This window comes from Protopterus annectens, chromosome 3.part0 (genome assembly GCF_019279795.1).
Source record: "Protopterus annectens isolate FY-2018-M chromosome 3.part0, PAN1.0, whole genome shotgun sequence".
Lineage (NCBI taxonomy): Eukaryota > Metazoa > Chordata > Ceratodontiformes > Protopteridae > Protopterus > Protopterus annectens.
The window spans coordinates 425,479,186-425,500,106 of record NC_056731.1 but is presented as its reverse complement, the minus strand read 5'-3'; the positions used below and the strand labels follow the sequence as shown (position 1 = coordinate 425,500,106).

Here is a 20,921-nt window from a genome sequence, read left to right as displayed (position 1 = left end):
AAAGATCTCATTTAGGACAGAATTTCAGAAACTTTTGCTTTCATAATTTCAGTCAGGGAAGTCAGTCAAGTACAGTATGTTTATTTATTTATTTAATTTATGTATGTATGTATGTATTTATTTATTTCACATTTGTTAACCAGGTTAGTCCAACTGAGTTTCCAAACAAACCCATTTTCAGTAGATACCCGAGGGGAAAAGTCCCAGCAAACATAAGTAAAGATAATGTGACAATATACAAATAGTAAATAATCACAATACAAAATAATTGTGAAAAAGAAAAGGTTATTATCTATTTGCATTGCATCGATGGTAAGCAACCCTTTTTCAGTGGAAACCCAAGGGGAAAGAGCCCCAGCAAACATAAGCAAAGATAAACATACAGGACAAAAGCTATTAAAAATAACAATGCGAACACAAAATTGATTATAAAGAGAAAAACAAACGAAAAAATATGAGCATTAAGAGTTGCACTGATAGCAGTGGTCTAAATTTACTACATGTAAGAGTAAAAACAAAAGGATAATCATTGTTCAAAAGAAGGAAATTGTGCAGACATTGATAGGAAGTGGGATAAAAAGATAAATAGTGTGGAGAATGGGATGGAGAGAGAAAGGACGGGGCTATAGTAGGGCTATAGTAGGAGAGCTGAGGGTTTAGGAGTTTAGTTTAATCAGAAGTTACTAACAGAGAAAGAAAGCTAGGAGATGCAACAGGCTATACAGTAGGACAGACTAAGACTATGTTTGGTCAAGGCAACAGCGTAATTTCAAGTTTAGTAGGTAAGATTTAAGCTCCTTTTTAAAACAGGGAAAGTAAAGATTGGATCTAATATGGAGAGGGAGTTTTTTCCAATTTAGTGAGACAGAGTGTTTGTAAAGTAGTTTGCCAGTTTTCCTTTTGGGTTTATAAACTGAGAGTAGATGGTGATCGGCACTCCAGATAGGCTGGGGGTGGGGTAGAGCGTAACATGGGAGTTGAGAGCAGGGCAGGCAGAGGAGTTGCTGAGTATGGAAAAGGTAGTGTGGAGTTATGATTGTAGGAGAAGATGTGGAAATTCCAGCCACTGAAGTTTGTTTAGTGAGAGGCAGTGATGCGATGAGAGTGGTTGGTTTAGAATAAATCTGTCAATTTTGTTGTATGTTTGTTCCATTTTCTGCATTGAGGAAGTCTGGATATTGGTAAGGATGGGGGAGTGTATAGAAGACTAGGTAAGAGAAATGCCTATGCAAGAGTGCATTTAGTGGCAGTAGTGAGGAAATTTTGTTCCTATAAAGTAGTCCAAGTTTTTGGTGGGTTTTTTTGATGGCATGTTGTATGTACAAGTCAAATTTTAGTCAGTCATCAATTATTAACCCAAGGAGTTTGGTGTGTGAGGCAGGGGAGAAAGTGGTGCCATTTAGGGAGGAAAGAGAAAAGTTGGATTTAAGGTGAGAGAGTGTCTGAGGTAGGAAGCGAAGGAGTTGAGTTAGTGTGTCAGTGGGGGCTGCACTGTAAACTAATCATGGTACAACAATTAGGTATCAAGTTCAAGGTTCTAAATGTCCTTCCTAGAAGCTGAATACAACACTCTGTTGGCTTGATTTGCTAAATGAAACATAGCTAAGGCTTCCTTTTGAGTGTATGTACAATGTACTGACAAGTACTATAGGTTGTGTGCTTACTGACTTCAGATAATCATTTTCTGAAACAGATAATTAGAATATATCATTGTAAGCTTTCTTGGGAAAGCCTTCTATGTTTGTGGCTGCTTTTCGAATCATAAAATGACTAAATCCATTTTTTTCTGCATTTAGTTTGAATCACAGATTTTGGATAGTTGCCTGTCCCTGATGGATCGAGCAGAGATGCCTCTCTCTTCCAGAGGAAATCCTGTCAAAATCAGTCGTGTTGCATCTGCTATGGTGAGTTTAGATGCATATTAAAATATTTAGCAGGGGCAATAAGCAAGTACTCATCTGGATTTGTGATAGTAGTCTTCAGGATATGGTGTCTACATTAAACACCATCCCGGATTTTTGGTTATCTTCTAATGCTTTCTCATATATTTACAGATGTCATTCACTGATATAATCATCACATGCAGAACTCCTATCTGCAGGGAGCTTAACACCATGACCAGCCTCCAGAGCTCTACCCATTTCACTACTTGAGTTTGTCTGTTCCACTCCTACTCATACATCATGACATTGGTGGTATAAGGGGGCATTAGCCAAGGTCATCTTCATATCTTTCTTGTCACACTTCAGAAAGTGCATGCTCTTACAGGTGTCTGACACATCAGCCTGCTTCAAGGGATCCAGATAAGTACCCCACTGGGTGAAATCTTTTATTGTCTACCTTATTATTGCTGTTCTTCACCTTTGTAGACCTCATATAGTGACTTTGAAAAGGTTACCAATTGCTTGATTGTGAGAAGCAAATTCCACATGAGAGTTGTCATTCGCATTGTTGTGTTTTGTTTAGTACCAAGACGTAACATGGGCAGATGTCTACATTGTACTTGATTCAACCTTAGGACAATATGGCAGTGTGCAGACCCTCACAAGGGCTATCAAGCTCAAAGGAAGCCAGACACTTAGCCCTACTCTATCATGGTGTTGGTCAAGTCCTTTTCTAGTTACTTGTTGAAGAATAAGTTCTTGGAGAAGTGCCCTAAGGAGATGCAAAGGGAAACTGATGCCACTCTTTTGGAATACAAAGGTTTTCTGAGGTCTGGATGCCACAGTTAGAATGATATATTTGTAGCCCCCATACTTAGGGTTAATTGTTCCTGAGTCATCTGGGATGATCACTTTGGAGGCCAACACTTTGAGATACTGGTATGTCCTCAATGGCTGAAACCATAGTGATTTTTGTCAGTTTGTAGATCTGCTTGAGGACCTGCCTTGCTGATGCCCATATTATTATTAATGAAGAAAAGGGTGGCATCAAGACACTACTTGTTTGTGAATAGATTAACAGAGACTGAGAAGTATTGGGTGTATGCCCAATATCCAAGGCTTCGAAGATGTCTATCTGTGTGTAAGTGAGGCTGAAGACCTCCATACCAAAATGTATGCTTACCATCTTGCCGTGTCTTAGGCAGGGGATTGCATCATTCCACTCCACTTCCCAGGCTAAATCCCAGTATCCAAACAGTCTACTTTTGAATTTCTTACATCATCAGGAGCTTCTTCAAAAATGAGAAGGATTGAACGTACTCTGCTCTGACAAGGACTGAACCTACCCCAGTAGAAGAACAGTCAAGTATCCCTAATTTAGAGGCAGGTGAGGTGGCATATAAGACATATAAAAACAGATGGCTCAACTGTCATATTTTTGTCTGTCAGCTAAAAATGTATCAGTTTGAGGCACCCTCAAGGGATGAAGGACTCCTCCAAAAAGAAGTCAGAGTAGTGCTCACAGGCTGAGTTAAGATAATATACAGGTACGTTTTGTACCTGTCTAAACCAAAGCCACTTTCTGTACCTCCAGTCTTAGAAGTATTGGAAGATGTATTCATCAATACATCAGTGAAGTTGGATTCCCTTCTTCCTGCCATTAGGAAGTCTAAGCATTTTTATAGCATCCAAGATTCCCAAATGTTCTTATCCCACAACTGTCCTCTATCTGTGGGGTTCCTGGATTACAGCAAGAGACCCTTTTTGACCCCATGCAGGAATCCCTTTCCCAAAGACTGAGAGAAGGTGTTGATCTACTTCTTTGAGAAGAAAGACTTGCAACCTTAAGATGGTTTAACATAAACTCATCACTCGACAGGTCTCTACAGCATCTTGCATGCTAGGGCCACCTCTGTCTGACATGGAAGCTAGAAAACACTTTTGTGTATGTGGTAATTATAGCTGCTGCAATTCCATTAGTAATGCAGAGTTTTAAACTTATATCGTGAAAGCTAATACCATATCTCATCTAATAAGAATGCATATTATTTTGCTTTATTGTTGAAACTGTTCATTCAGGAAGATTTATTCCAAAAGCAAACAAAAAAGTGTTTTGTTTTTTTACCCTTTCAGACATATTATTATTGGTTCTAAGGCTGCCACGATTACTGAGTTTGTTTGTCACAAGAATTTTAACGACAGCTATAGTCACTGTAGTCTTTTCTTCACTAACAAGCACTATGTCTTTCAGAGGTGAAATAATTCTGTAGAGCTTTATTTTATCTCTGGAATTTGAAATGATGTGGTAATTATTGACAAGTAGAGCTGACAAGTTGTGCAGGAGTTAGGAGTAAAGCACAATATAAGTCTGTAATAGAAAGCCTGTTAAGTGATGAACATACTTATAAAAGTGTGGAGGCTCTAAATAAAAATCTGCAAAAGCAACAGAGTCCTCCAAAGCAGACATCCAAGAAGCCTCCACCCCCCAACACAAACCGTGAAACAAATACTTCACAAAACAGGTGTGCCATGCAATCACAGCCCTTAAGGCAAAATAACATACTCAATACACTAGTAATAGGTGACTCTTTAGTCAGGCACACTGACTTCCCACTCACTAGGCTGAACAAGGAGAAGGTTATTGTTAGTTGCCTGTCGGGTGCCAGGATCCGTCACATAACACAAGCACTCAGGTCACTCCAGAACAAGTACAAATATGACCCTGTCATTGTCCTTGTTGGTGTGAATGACCTGAGCTGCTCCTCCCTGGACTACATGAAAAGAGACATGAAAGAGCTCTCTGATCATGTAGCGCAGGCCGGTATGACCTTGACCCTGAGTAGCATCCTGTCCTCAATAAGAATGATACCACGGTATAGGGAAAAAAATGATCAATTTCAACAATTAGCTAAGCTTCTGGTGTCATTCAAAGGGGATCTGGTGTCTGTCAGCCTGGGATGACATGCTCGACAAGCCATGCTGCTTTGCTAGAGACGGCTTGCACCTGTCACCCTTAGGCTTTCAAATACTGGCCAAGGCTCTTGCCATCCCCATAGTGCCTTTTTAGGCAAGGCTCAAAAGACAAACCCACCGCCGTAAATAGCACAAGTAACAAAAAGCTGAGGGTAATGCTATTCAATGCCAGAAGTCTAAACCTCAAAATGCACGCACTCGAGGCATTCCTCAGTATGGAGAAAATCGATATATGTGCAGTAACAGAAACCTGGTTTAAGGCTCCAGAGAGCACCCCAGCACTACCAGGCTACAACTCATACCATACATTTCGGCCCCAAAACCCGGACCACAATACAAAAGGCGGGGGAGTATCCATATTCATCAAGGATACCCACACCTCCAAGTTAGTGGCACAGCACGATGCTTCAGAGGTCATCCACGTGCAACTAACAACGGGCAAAACTGCTATTCAAATTATATCTTGCTACAGATCACGCACCATGTCCCAGGACCCCCACTCTGCATTTCTGAAAACACTGGGAAACATAAAGGTCCGGCCAAACACACTGATATTGAGTGATTTCAATTACCTAAACATTAACTGGGAGAACTGCTCAAGTACAAACTCCCTTGCCCAACATTTTCTAGAATTTATAAACTCAAACAGCCTGGATCAACTGGTCAACACCCCCAGCAGAGGTGCCAATATTTGGACCTGGTCATCACCAACATGGGCGACCGGTGTTCCACACCGGACGTCAACCCTTCGTTGGTTAGGTCTGACCATGAACTAATCACTGTGGATGTCCACATTCCACCCCCACCCCGGTCAAATAAACCACTGTGGAAAACTTTTCAAAAGCAAACTTCACGTTACTTAAGACCGAGGTGGGAAGTTTCAAAGCCCCCATGCTAAAGGATAACGCTGTCCAAGCTGCAAAATCCTTTACTAATGCACTCTACAGGTATCTACAAAAATGCATGGATCGTGCTATCCCAAACAAAACCAAGACTCACTCCTCCAAGAAAAGGAAACCAGTCTGGTGGACCCTTGCCATAAACAAGCTATACAATAGAAGGAGGAAACTAGTACAGAAAAGAATAAAATCCCAAGAAGGGAAGATATCTCTGGTCAGTATCAGCAAGAAACTACATTCCCTCATAAAATCATCCAAGCAAGCTTCGAAAGAAAAATTGCCATGGACTCCAAAGATAACCCCAAGGCATTCTTTAGCTATGTCAAGAATCTAAGCGACAATTCTCAGATCTGCTTGGAGTTAGTGCAGAATGACACAAAATACACTGAACCGACCAATATAGCCAACATCCTGGCAGACAGGTTCAGTGCAAACTTCACCTCCTTCTCACTCCCAAAAGGGCCTATAACTATACCAAAAGAATGTAGTGCCCTGAAATCACAGACACTCAGGTTAAAACAACACTCTCCAAAGCCAAAAACACAGCATCAATGGGACCATATGGTGTCCTAGGCTGCATCCTACACAAGCTCAAAGATGAACTAACCCGGCACGTAAACACACTGTTTAAACTCAGCCTCTTTACAGGCTATGTGCCCACAAAGTGGCGCACAGCAATGGTTATTTTGCTCCACAAAGGTGGAGCCACAACGGACACCGGGAACTATCACCCTATAAGCCTGACTAGCTTGGTCTGCAAAGCTATGGAGGGCATCATCATGGATCTCATTATCAGAGACATTGGAAACCTCCAAACACTGGACCCTACCCAGTTTGGCTTTAAGGGCAGATCATGCCTCCTAAACCTGGTGGACTTCTTTGAGACAGTTACCAATGCTATAGACGAGGGAAAGGTGGCCCACACAGCCTACCTAGACCTTGCAAAGGCCTTCAACACCATTCCCCACTCAGGTATTATAGACAAGCTCAATAGCCTGAACATAAACCCCTACATCATGAGATGGGTTGCCAACTGGCTCATGGACAGAACCCACATGCTAAGAGGTGTGGGAGCTAGGTCTGACTCTAAACCGGTTACAAGTGGCATTCCCCAGGGCTCAGTCCTAGGACCCCTCCTGTTCGGCATATACTTCTCAGAGGTACAGGCAAGCACAGAAGGAATATGGCTGACCAAATTTGCAGATGACTGCAAACTAGGGGCTATAATTGACTCTCCGGCTGACACAGACATCCTCCAAAAGGGTCTCACTGAGACAGATACCTGGTGTCAAAACCATGGCCTCAAGGTAAGTGCCAAAAAGTGCATAGTCATCTCCTTTGGAAAAAACAAAGTACCAACAAACTATCACATAGGTGGTAGCCCCCTAAATACGGAAGACATAATAAGGAATCTGGGGACCGAAGTACATAGTAACCTCTCCTTTGATAATCACTTTGCCAAAGTGGTTAGAAAATCCTTCTATGTGGCCCACCTAATCACAAAAGGGTTTGCATCCAGATCGAAAGGGACATTGGGCCCATCTACGCATCACTCATCAGACCCATCATAGAGTACAATGCCCCATTTGGGATGTACCTTACCATACACCTGCAACAACTGGAAAGACCACAGAAGTACCTCACCAAGTGGATCACTGGCCTCAAGCAGATGCCGTATGCAACTCGACTGAAGAAACTCCAGCTGTACCTGGTTGCATACCGCCTACTCAGAGTTGATATCTGCCTGACGTACAAGGCCATGTCCAACCCAGAATTGATGGACATGCTCCACCTAAAGAAAACCATATCCCCTCAAGCCACATGGTCCAGGGATCTAAACATCACCACAACAATAAATAGGATGTGCTGGAGGGATAGATTCCTGTCCCAGAGGCTTCCCATGCTCTGGAACAAGATTCCAATCTACATTAGGCAGAGCTCCTCGCTATCCCTCTTCAAGAGAAACCTTGACGAGTGCATGGGAAACAGAAAGTTTACCCGAGGGATCACTTCATTGGCTCTGCTGGACAGAGGCACAGGAAACTAATCTATGGGGGTGGTGAAAGCCAACACATACCAGCTAGGCTTATAAATGCCTTTGGGCAGATAGCCTAGTACCTACCTATGAACCTGTGAACCTATGGAACTATTCTTGGGTGATTGATTTAATTTGTAACAATGCTATTTATGAATATTTTTGTAGGTGTCTTCAGGTGTCCACTTGTAAATGTCCATCGTCGGAATTCCCAAGACTAACAAAAATGTTCAGAATCCACCACTGTGATCTAGTCTGCCCGCTGCTGGTTCTGTAAGGGAACCATTTCAGATAGTTGGACTACATTTTCAAATCCTTGGTAAAACAGATGGGGAGCTTTATTAATTTTGGAAATTCTTCTAAAATGCTGAAGCAAAACAAATTTGAGGGGGAAATTATTTTTTGCGAGTGGTAATATTAAAGCATTATATAGTAGACCTAGCCATGCAAGCTCTGTAGGGTTTACATTGGATTCTGATAACATTTTCTAAATTTTAAGATGTTTTGCGAAAATGCCAAATACTAAACAATATGCTATGTAGCATTCAAAAAACAGGACTCTGTGTTTCCAAGTAAGCTTTTTAAGAAAATTAAATTTTCTTGAACCTTTTGTTGAAGATGCACTTGTAGTGAATAGAAATGTCCATATATTCCACCGTTTAGTGGACACATTAAAACTGTGTTACGCATATTTAAGAGTTGATATAGCTATTAATTGCAGGCGGGGGTAGTCTCATTCATTGATATCCTGTTACTGCTTATTCAAGTGGTACATTTTGGAATATTTTCTGCTTAAAACCTCAGCTTTGGCCGGCTAAGATCTAACTGTATTCAACTGGACATGTAAGAGAATTTAAGTACCTATTATCTGCACTTTTTTCAAATAATACAGCATTTTAATTGATTTATTTGTGTTACAATGAATATTAACTGAACTGGAAGTTTTGACTCTGATTTTTCAGATAGTGCTTGCTAGAATTTTATTGCCTGTTAGTAATTGCAGGCGGGGGTAGTCTCATTCATTGATATCCTGTCACTGCCTGTTTAAGTGGTATATTGTGGAATATTTCCTGCTTAAAACCTCAGCTTTGGCCGGATAAGATTTAGCAGTATTTAACTGGAACTGTAAGAGAATTTAAGTACCTTTTATCTGCACTTTTTTCAAATAATACAGCATTTTAACTGATTTATTTGTGTTGCATTCAATATTAACAGAATTCAAAGTTTTGACTCTGTTTTTTCAGTTAGTGCTTCCTAGAATTTTATAGCTTGTTAGTAATTGCTGGCAGGTGTAATCTCATTCATTGATATCCTGTCAATGCCTATTTAAGTGGTACATGTTGGAATATTTTCTGCTTAAAACCTCAGCTTTATCCAGCTAAGATGTAGCTGTATTCAACTGGATGTATAAGAGAATTTAAGTACCTTTTATCTGCACTTTATTCATGTAATACAGCATTTTAATTGATTTACTTGTGTTGCATTGAATATTAACTGAACTGAAAGTTTTGACTCTGTTTTTTTCAGTTAGTGCTTGCCACAATTTTATTGCCTGTTAGTAATTGCAGGCGGTGGTCGTCTCATTCATGGTATCCTGTCACTGTCTATTTAAGTGGTACATTTTGGAATATTTTCTGCTTAAAACCTCAGCTTTGGCCAGCTAACATCAAGCTATATTCAACTAGACACATAAGATAATTTAGGTAGCTTTTATCCTCACTTTTTTCAAATAATACATCATTGTAATTGATGTATTTGTGTTGCATTGAATATTAACTGAACTGGAAGTTTTGACTCTGATTTTCAGTTAGTGCTTGCTAGAATTTTATTGCCTGTTAGTAATTGCAGGCAGGGGTAGTCTCATTCATTTATATCCTGTCACTGACTTTTTAAGTGGCACATTTTGGTATATATTTCTGCTTAAAACCTCAGCTATGGCCGACTAAGATCTAGCTGTATACAACTGGACGTATAAGAGAATTTAAGTACCTTTTATCTGCACTTTTTTCAAATAATACAGCATTTTAATTGATTTATTTGTGTTGCATTCAATATTAACTGAACTCAAAGTTTTGACTGTTTTTTCAGTTAGTGCTTCCCAGAATTTTATTGCCTGTTAGTAATTGCAGGTGGGGTAGTCTCATTCATTGATATCCTGTCACTACCTATTTAAGTGGTACATTTTGCAATATTTTCTGCTTAAAACCTTAGCTTTGGCCGGCTATGATCTAGCTGTATTCAACTGGATCTATAAGAGAATTTAAATACCTTTTAACTGCACTTTTTTCAAATAATAAAGCATTTTCATTGATTTATTTGTGTTGCATTCAATATTAACTAAATTCCAAGTTTTGACTCTGTTTTTTCAGTTAGTGCTTCCTAGAATTTTATTGCCTGTTAGTAATTGCAGGCGGGGGTAATCTCATAATCTCATTCATTGACATCCTGTCACTGCCTATTTAAGTGGTGCATTTTGGAATGTTTTCGGCTTAAATCCTCAGCTTTGGCCTGCTATGACGTAGCTGTATTCAACTGGACGTATAAGAGAATTTAAGTACCTTTTATCTGCACTTTATTCAAATAATACAGCATTTTAATTGATTTACTTGTGTTGCATTGAATATTAGCTGAACTGGAAGTTTTGACTCTGGTTTTTCAGTTAGTGCTTGCTAGACATTTATTGCCTGCTAGTAATTGAAGGCAGGGGTAGTATCATTCATTGATATCCTGTCACTGCCTATTTAAATGGTACGTTTTGGAATATTTTCTGCTTAAAACCTCAGCTTTGGCCGGCTAATATCTAGCTGTTTTCAACTGGACGTATAAGAAAATACCTTTTATCTGCACTTTTTTCAAATAATTCAGCATTTTAGTCTATTTATTTGTGTTGCATTGATTATTAACTGAACTGGAAGTTTTGACTCTGTTCTTTCAGTTAGTGCTTGCTAGAATTTTATTGCCTTTTAGTAACTGTAGATGGGGGTAGTCTCATTCATTGATATACTGCCACTGCCTATTTAAGTAGTACATTTTGGAATATTTTCTGCTTAAAACCTCAGCTTTGGCCGGCTAAGATCTAGCTGTATTCAACTGGACGTATAAGAGAATTTCAGTACCTTTTATCTGCAATTTTTCAAATAATACAGCATTTTAATTGATTTATTTGTGTTGTATTGAATATTAACTGAACTGGAAGTTTTGCCTCTGTTACTTCAGTTAGTGCTTGCTAGAATTTTATTGCCTGTTAGTAATTGCAGGTGGGGGTAATCTCATTCATTGATATCTTGTCACTGCCTGTTTAAGTGGTACATTTTGGAATATTTTCTGCTTAAATCCTCAGCTTTGGCTGGCTAAGATCTAGCTGTATTCAACTGGATGTATAACAGAACTTAAGTACCTTTAATCTGCACTTTTTTTCAAATAATACAGCATTTTAATTGATTTACTTGTGTTGCATTGAATATTAACAGAACTGGAAGTTTTGACTCGTTTTTTTCAGTTAGTGCTTGCTAGAATTGTATTGCCTGCTAGTAATTGCAGGTGGGGGTAGTCTCATTCATTGATATCCTGTCACCGTTTCTTTAAGTGGTACATTTTGGAATATATTCTGCTTAAAACCTCAGCTTTGGCCCGCTAAGAACCAACTGTATTCAACTGGCTGTATAAGAAAATTTAAGTACCTTTTATCTGCACTTTTTTCAAATAATACAGCATTTTAATTGATTTATTTTTGTTGCATTGAATATTAACTGAACTGGAAGATTTGACTCTGTTTTTTCAATTAGTGCTTGCTAGAATTTTATTGCCTGTTAGTAATTGCAGGCGGGGTTAGTCTCATTCATTGATATCCTGTAACTGCCTATTTAACTGCTACATTTGGGAATATTTTCTGCTTAAAACCTCAGCTTTGGCCTGCTAAGATCTAGCTGTATTCAACTGGATGTATAAGAGAATTTAAGTACCTTTTATCTGCAGTTTTTTCAAATAATATAGAATTTTTATTGATTTATTTTTGTTGCATTGAATATTAACCGAACAGGAAGTTTTGACACTTTTTTTCAGTTAGTGCTTGCTAGAAATGTATTGCCTTTTAGTAATTGTAGATGGGGGTAGTCTCATTCATTGATATACTGCCACTGCCTATTTAAGTAGTACATTTTGGAATATTTTCTGCTTAAAACCTCAGCTTTGGCCGGCTAAGATCTAGCTGTATTCAACTGGAAGTATAAGAGAATTTAAGTACATTTAATCTGCACTTTTTTCAAATAATACAGCATTTTCATTGATGTATTTGTGTTGCATTAAATATTAACTAAACTGGAAGTTTTGACTCTGTTTTTTTCAGTTAGTGCTTGCTAGAATTTTATTGCCTGTTAGTAATTGCAGGCGGGGGGAGTCTCATTCATTGATATCATGTCACTGCATATTTAAGTGGTACATTTTGGAGTATATTCTGCTTAAAACCTCAGCTTTTGCTGGCTAAGATCTAGCTGTATTCAACTGGAAGTATAAGAGAATTTAAGTACATTTAATCTGCACTTTTTTCAAATAATACAGCATTTTAATTGACTTATTTGTGTTGCATTGAATATTAACTGAACTGGAAATTTTGACTTTTTTTTCAGTTAGTGCTTGCTAGAATTTTATTGCCTGTTAGTAATTGCAGGCGGTGGTAGTCTCATTCATTGATATCCTGTCACTGTCTTTTTAAGTGGTACATTTTGGTATATTTTCTGCTTAAAACCTCAGCTTTGGCCAGCTAAGATATGGCTGTATTCAACTGGATGTATAAGACAATTTAAGTACCTTTTATCTGCATTTATAAGACAGCATTTTAATTGATTTATTTGTGTTACATTGAATATTATTAAGTACATTTAATATGCACTTTTTACAAATAATACAGCATTTTAATTGACTTATTTGTATTGCATTGAATATTAAGTGAACTGGAAGTTTTGACTTTTTTTCAGTTAATGCTTGCTAGTATTTTATTGCCTTTTAGTAATTGCAGGCAGGGGTAGTCTCATTCATTGATATCCAGTAACTGCCTATTTACGTGGTACATTTTGGAATATTTTCTGCCTAAAACCTCAACTTTGGCCGGCTAAGATCTAGCTGTATTCAACTGAACATGTAAGAGAATTTAAGTACCTTTTATCTGTACTTTTTTCAAATAATACAGCATTTTAATTGATTTATTTGTGTTGCATTGAATATTAACTGAACTGGAAGTTTTGAGACTGTTTTTTTCAGTTAGTGCTTGCTAGAATTTTATTTTATTGTCTGTTAGTAATTGCAGGCGGGGGTAGTCTCATTCATTGATATCCTGTCACTGCCTATTTAAGTGCAACATTTTGGAATATTTTCTGCTTAAAACCTCAGCTTTGGCCTGCTAAGATCTAGCTGTATTCAACTGGATGTATAAGACAATTTAAGTTTCTTTTATCTCTACTTTTTTCAAATAATACAGCATTTTAATTGATGTATTTGTGTTGCATTGAATATTAACTGAACTCAAAGTTTTGACTATTTTTTTTCAGTTAGTGCTTGCTAGAATTTTATTGCCTGTTAGAAATTGCAGGCGGGGTTAGTCTCATTCATTGATATCCTATCACTGCCTTTTTAAGTGGTACATTTTGGAATATTTTCTACTTATAACCTCAGCCTTGGCTGGCTAAGATCTAGCTGTATTCAACTGGACTTATAAGATATATATTAAGTACCTTTTATCTGCACTTTTTTCAAATAATATAGCATTTTTATTGATTTGTTTTTGTTGCATTGAATATTAACTGAACAGGAAGTTTTGACTCTTTTTTTTTTTAGTTAGTGCTTGCTAGAATTTTATTGCCTTTTAGTAATTGTAGGTGGGGGTAGTCTCATTCATTGATATACTGTCACTGCCTATTTAAGTGGTACATTTTGGAATATTTTCTGCTTGAAACCTCAGCTTTGGCCGACTAAAATCTAGCTGTATTCAACTGGTCGTATAAGAGAATTTAAGTACATTTTATCAGCACTTTTTTCAAATAATACAGCATTTTAATTGATGTATTTGTGTTGCATTGAATATTGACTGAACTGGATGTTTGACTGTGTTTTTTCAGTTAGTGCTTCCCAGAATTTTATTACCTGTTAGTAATTGCAGGTGGGGTAGTCTCATTCATTGATATCCCGTCACTGCCTATTTAAGTGGTACATTTTGCAATATTTTCTACTTAAAACCTTAGCTTTGGCCAGCTAAGATCTAGCTGTATTCAACTGGACGTATAAGAGAATTTAAGTACCTTTTATCTGCAATTTTTCAAATAATACAGCATTTTAATTGATTTATTTGTGTTGTATTGAATATTAACTGAACTGGAAGTTTTACCTCTGTTACTTCAGTTAGTGTTTGCTAGAATTTTATTGCCTGTTAGTAATTGCAGGTGGGGGTAATCTCATTCATTGATATCTTGTCACTGCCTATTTTAGTGGTACATTTTGGAATATTATCTGCTTAAAACCTCAGCTTTGGCTGGCTAAGATCTAGCTGTATTCAACTGGATGTATAACAGAATTTAATCACCTTTAATCTACACTTTTTTCAAATACAGCATTTTAATTGATGTACTTGTGTTGCATTGAATATTAACTGAACTGGAAGTTTTACTCGTTTTTTTTTTCAGTTAGTGCTTGCCAGAATTTTATTGCCTGCGAGTAATTGCAGGCGGGGGTAGTCTTATTCATTGATATGCCGTCACCATTTATTCAAGTGGTACATTTTGGAATATATTCTGCTTAAAACCTCAGCTTTGGCTCGCTAAGAACCAACTGTATTCAACTGGCTGTATAAGAAAATTTAAGTACCTTTTATCTGCACTTTTTTCAAATAATACAGCATTTTAATTGATGTATTTGTGTTGCAATGAATATTAACTGAACTCGAAGTTTTTACTCTATTTTTTCAGTTAGTGCTTGCTAGAATTTTATTGCCTATTAGAAATTGCAGGCATGGGTAGTCTCATTCATTGATATCCTGTCACTGCCTATTTAAGTGGTACATTTTGGAATATTTTCTACTTAAAACCTCAGCTTTGGCTGGCTAAGATCTAGCTGTATTCAACTGGACTTATAAGAGATATTAAGTAACTTTTATCTGCTCTTTTTTCAAATAATATAGCATTTTTATTGATTTGTTTTTGTTGCATTGAATATTAACTGAACAGGAAGTTTTGACTCTTTTTTTTTAGTTAGTGCTTGCTAGAATTTTATTGCCTTTTAGTAATTGTAGGCGGGGGTAGTCTCATTCATTGATATACTGCCACTGCCTATTTAAGTGGTACATTTTGCAATATTTTTTTTTCTTTTTTGGCTTTCACATTTTAATTTTTTGATTTTATTTAATTTTTTATTTTTTAAAAATTATTTTTTAAAATTTAAAATTTTTTATTTTTTTAAAGAAATATTTTTTGATTTTTTTAGTAAATTTAAATTTTTTCCCTCATTTTATTTATTTGTCGGGGAATTTGTTTTAAATTTTTAAAATTAGGGTTTTTGGGAATTTTGAAATTTTCAAAAAAACCTCACTTTCCCTAAGATTATGATTAATGGGATAAAATTTTTAAGATTTTATCTGTTTTTCAAAAAATCAGTTTTTAAATTGTTTTTTGTTTGTTTGTATTCTAAGGGAATTTTTTTTCCATTAAAATTTTAAATTTTATTCCTGTTAAATTCGGGTGGGGTGCTATTCTTGTTTTTACTGTTTTAAGGGAATTTTTAAAAATTTTTCTGCTTAAAATACGGGTTAAGATTATGTTTAAATGTTTAACAAAATTTTAAGTTTTATCTTTTTTCAAAAAATCAGTTTTTAAATTGTTTATTTTTTTAAAAATTTAACTAACTGGAATTTTGCCGTTTTTTATTTGTCTTTGAATTTTTTCCTTTTAAAATTTCAGGGGGTAGTCTACTTATTCCTGATGTAAATGGTACTTTTAATTATTTTTAAAATCAGTTTTTAAATTATGTTTAAAGGGAATAAAAATTTAAAATTTTTTGTTTTTTTTTTTCAAAAAATCAGTTTTTAAATTGTTTATTTGGTTGTTGTATTAATGAACGGGAATTTTTTTTTATTTGTTTTTGGAATTTTTTCCTGTTAAATTATTTTGGGCTATTCATTGATTCCTGACTGATTTAATTTACTTTTAATATTTTTCAAAATCAGCTTTTTGATTATGTTTAAATGAATTAAAAGGAAAGATTTTACTCCTTTTTAAAATTTTTAAGATTTTATTGTTTATTTTTTGCAGTATTAATAAGGGAATTTTGACTCTTTTTTATTTGTCTTTGAATTTTTTGTTTTTATAATTTGGGGGTGCTACTTGTATTCCACTGATTTAAGGGAATTTTTGGAATATTTTCTGCTTAAAATCAGCTTTATGATTATGTTTAAAGGGAATATAAAAAATTTTAAGTTTTACCTTTTTTTCAAAAAATCTCTTTTTAAATTGTTTATTTGGTTGAGTATTAATAAGGGAATTTTGCCTGTTTTTTATTTGTCTTTGAATTTTTTCCTGTTAAAATTCAGGGGGGAAATTTTTAAATTGATTCCTGATGATTTAATTTACTTTTAAATTTTTTCAAAATCAGCTTTTTGATTATGTTTAAATGAATATAAAAAATTTTAAGTTTTACTTTTTTTCAAAAAATCAGTTTTTAAATTGTTTATTTGGTTGTTGTATTAATAAGGGAATTTTGACTTTTTTTTTATTTGTCTTTAAAATTTTTTTTCTGTTAAATTCGGGTGGGTAGTCTCATTCATTGAATTTACCCTTTAATTTACTTTTTTTTTGCTTTTTTTATATTTTTCAAAATTATAAACTTTTAAAATTTTTTCTTTTTAAGTTTTAAATTGAATTTTGAAATTAATTTAAATTTTTTCCTTTTTCAAAAAAAGCTTTTAATTTTTATTTTGTTATTAATTTAAGGGAAGTTTTGACTCTGTTTTTTGTCTTTGAATTTTTTCCTGTTAAATTCGGGTGGGGTAGTATTTTCCTGCCTGTTTAATTTACTTTTGGAATTTTTCCCTTTAAACCCATTTTTTGATTATGTTTAAAGGGAATAAGAATTGATTTTACTCCTTTTTTCAAAAAATCAGTTTTTAAATTGTTTATTTTTGCATTGTATTAAAAGGGAATTTTGACTCTTTTTTAGTTATTTTGGAATTTTTTGCTAAATTCGGGTGGGGGTAGTCTCTTATTAATCCTGAAAAATTTTTAAGGGTACTTTTAATATTTTTCAAAATCAGCTTTTTTGATTATGTTTAAAGGGTATAAAAAAATTTAAGTTTTTTATCTGTTTTTCAAAAAATGCTTTTAATTTTTATTTTTGTTGATTGAAAAAACTAACTGGAATTTTGACTCTTTTTTTATTTGTCTTTGAATTTTTTCCTGTTAAATTGCGGGTAGTCTCATTCATTGAATTTTTAAATTTAATTTACTTTAATATTTTTCAAAATCAGCTTTTTAAATTATGTTTAAAGGGATTAAAAAGGAATTTGCCCTTTTTTCAGTTTTTTAAAATTTAAAAAGCTTTTAATTGTTTTTTTGTTTCATTAATATTCTGAACGGAATTTTGTTTTTTTTTATTTCCCCTTTGTTTGGGTTTTTATTTTTAAAACTATTCATTGAATTAGATTTAATTTACTTTTAATATTTTTCAAAATCAGCTTTTAAGATTATGTTTCAATAAAAAATTTTTTAAGATTTTATCTGTTTTTTCAAAAAATCGCATTTTTTGTTTATTTGGGCGTATTAAAAAAAGGGAATTTTGCCTGTTTTTTATTTGTCTTTAAAATTTTTCCTGTTAAATTGGGGGGGGGGGAGTTCATTCATTGAATTTATCTTTTAATTTACTTTTAATTTACGCAAAAAATAGCTTTATAAGTTTTACTGTTTCAATATAACAATTTAATAAATTGTTTTATGAAATTTTTTAAAAAATTTTTTATTTTTAAAATTTTTAAATTTTTAAAAAAAGCTTTTAATTGAATTTGTTTCATTGAATTTAACTGAATGGAATTTTGATTTTTTTCTTTAAAACTTCATTTTTTTGCCTTTAGAATTAGGGGGGTACCCATTCATTAATTTAATCCTTTTAAAGGGGACTTTTAATTTTTTTTCGCTTAAAATATTTGGTGATTGGTTATTAACTGAACGGAAATTTGCCCTTTTATTGTTTTAGTTAAAATAATGCTTTTAATTAAAGTGTTCATTAATATTCTGAACGGGAATTTTATGTTTTTATTTGTTTTAATTTTTTTATTTTTTGCCTGTTAGTAATTCAGGGGTGTTACATTATACCTTACTGCCTTTTAATAAACATTTTAATATTTTTGTTAAAATATTTCTAAACTGGTTTAATTTATAAGGTTTAAAGATTTTATTCCCTTTTTTAAATTTAAAAAGATTTTAATTTTTTATTTTTTCATTGTATTAATGAAAATTTTGATATTTTTTCGTTATTTTCAGTTTTTTGCCTGTTAGTTCAGGGGGTTTAATTATACCTTTTACTGCCTTTTAATTACATTTTAATATTTTTGTTAAAATATTTTCTGGAAGTTACTTTTAAATGGCTTTAAATTTTAAGTTTTTATTTTTTTAAATTGATTTTAATTATTTTTTTTTTCATTGTATTAATGAATGGAATTTTTTTTTTTTCAGTTGGCCCCTAAATTTTTCCCTTTATAATTGAGGTGGGGGATTATTATTTATCTGCACTTTTTAAAATTTAATTTAAAATATTTTTGCTTAAAACCTATTTTGGAAGTTACTGTTTCCAATTTAAAAGGTTTAAGATTTTATTGCCTTTTTAAAAAAAACGTTTTAATTTTTTATTTTGTTTTATTTAATGAACAAATTTTGATTTTTTCAATGCTTGCTAAAATTTTACCCTTATAATTTGCAGGGGATTATTCTTTACCCTCCCTTTTAATTACATTTTAAATATTTTTGCTTAAATATTTTCTAAGTTAGTGTTTAAATGGCTAAAGAATTTAATCCTTTTATTGTTTTTTTTAAAAAATCCTTTTTAATTGATTTTTTTTTCATTGTTTTTAAAATGGAATTTTGTTTTTTTACTTTATTTTTTTCCCGTTAGTAATTCAGGGGGGTGTTAATTATACCTTACTCCCTTTTAATTACATTTTAATATTTTTGCTTAAAACCTATTTTGGAGTGATCTGTTTTAAATGGTAAAAATTTAATCCTTTTATTTTTTTTAAAATGATTTTAATTTTTTATTTTTTTCATTGTATTTAATGGAATTTTGATTTTTTAAGGGGTTTTGCTAAATTTTACCCTTTTATAATTGAGGTGGGGAATTATTCTTTACCCTGCACTTAAAAAAAGGGTTTTTAAATATTTTTGCTTAAAATACTTTTGGAAGTTACTTTTAAATGGTGTTAAAGAATTTAATCCTTTTATTGCAAAAATCCTTTTTAATTGATTTTTTTTTAAATTTAATGAATGGAATTTTCTTTTTTTTCAGTTGGCTAGAAATTCCCCAAATTAAAGGGGGTATTAATTTTATACCTACCATTTTTTAATTACATTTTAATATTTTTGAAAAAAATATTTCTAAAAGTTACCCTTTTATAAGGTTTAAAGATTTTATTCCCTTTTTTTAAATTTGATTTTAATTTTTTATTTTGTTGCATTAATTTAATTGGAATTTTGCTTATTTTTCAGTTGGTTTGCTAAATTTTACCCTTTATAATTGGGGGGGTAGATTAGTACCTTTTACTGCCTTTTAATTACATTTTAAATTTTTTGAAAAAAATATTTTTAAGACTGGTTTAACTTTATAAGGTTTAAAGAATTTTATTGTTTTTTAAATTAAAAAGCTTTTAATTATTTTTTTTTGCATTGTATTAATGAAGGAATTTTCTTTTTTTTCAGTTAGTGCTTCCAAGAATTATATTGCCTGTTAGTAAATGCAGGCGGGGGTAGTCTTATTCATTGATATCATGTCACTGCCTATTTAAGTGGTACATTTTGGAATATTTTCTCCTTAAAACCTCAGCTTTGGCCGGCTAAGATCTACCTGTATTCCACTGGACATGTAAGAGAATTGAAGTACCTTTTATCAGCACTTTTTTCAAATAATACAGCATTTTAGTCTATTTATTTGTGTTGCATTGATTATTAACTGAACTGGAAGTTTTGACTCTGTTCTTTCAGTTAGTGCTTGCTAGAATTTTATTGGTTGTTAGTAATTGCAGTTGGGGGTAGTCTCATTCATTGATATCCTGTCACTGCCTATTTAAGCAGTACAGTTTGGAATATTTTTCATAGGTTCATAGGTTCATACTAGGCTATCTGCCCTAGGGCATTTATAAGCCTAGCCAGCGTGTGTATGGCTTTTGCCACCCATTTTAAAATTTAAATTTTTGTATGCCCTTTTTCTTAGTATACTTTTTCTAACAGTGACACAGAAGTGATTTAAATTTATTATCTTTTGATTCCTCTTGAAGAGAGTCAATGAGGACTCTTAACCTGGACTGGGTTTTTATTCAGAGTGAATTGGTTATGAATCTGTTGCATGTCCTGTTTATTTCAGTGCTAGTTCAAGTTAGCATGTCATGGGATTTGGATTTTCTGAGGTGCAGCATGTCCATTAATTCGTTGGACATGGCTTTATAAGTACATTTTGAAATATTTTCTGCTTAAAACCTCAGCTTTGACCAGCTAAGATCTAGCTGTATTCAACTGGACATATAAGAGAATTTAAGAACCTTTTATCTGCACTTTTTTCAAATAATACAGCATTTTAATGGATTTATTTGTGTTGTTTTGAATATTTACTGAACTGGAAGTCTTGACTCAGTTTTTTCAGTTAATGTTTCCTAGAATTTTATTGCCTGTTAGTAATTGCTGGCGGGGGGAATCTCATTCATTGATATCCTGTCACTGCCTATTTAAGTAGTACATTTTGAATTATTTTCTGCTTAAAACCACAGCTTTGTCCGGCTAAGATCTAGCTGTATTCAACTGTATGTATAAGAGAATTTAAGTACCTTTAATCTGCACTTTTTTCAAATAATACATCAAATTTAATTGAAAATTTGTGGTTTTTTTTTCCATTTTGAAA

At 33.7% G+C, this 20,921-nt stretch overlaps 1 protein-coding gene across 1 annotated transcript in view; it reads left to right on the top strand.

The window, feature by feature from the left end:
* Positions 1–20,921, top strand: part of F13A1 (coagulation factor XIII A chain) — a 1,111,088-nt gene that overhangs the window by 334,180 nt on the left and 755,987 nt on the right. Inside the window, exon 6 of the mRNA XM_044064861.1 lies at positions 1,797–1,904. Within this exon, the coding sequence (XP_043920796.1) occupies positions 1,797–1,904 (108 nt within the window). The remainder of the gene's footprint in view (positions 1–1,796; positions 1,905–20,921) is intronic.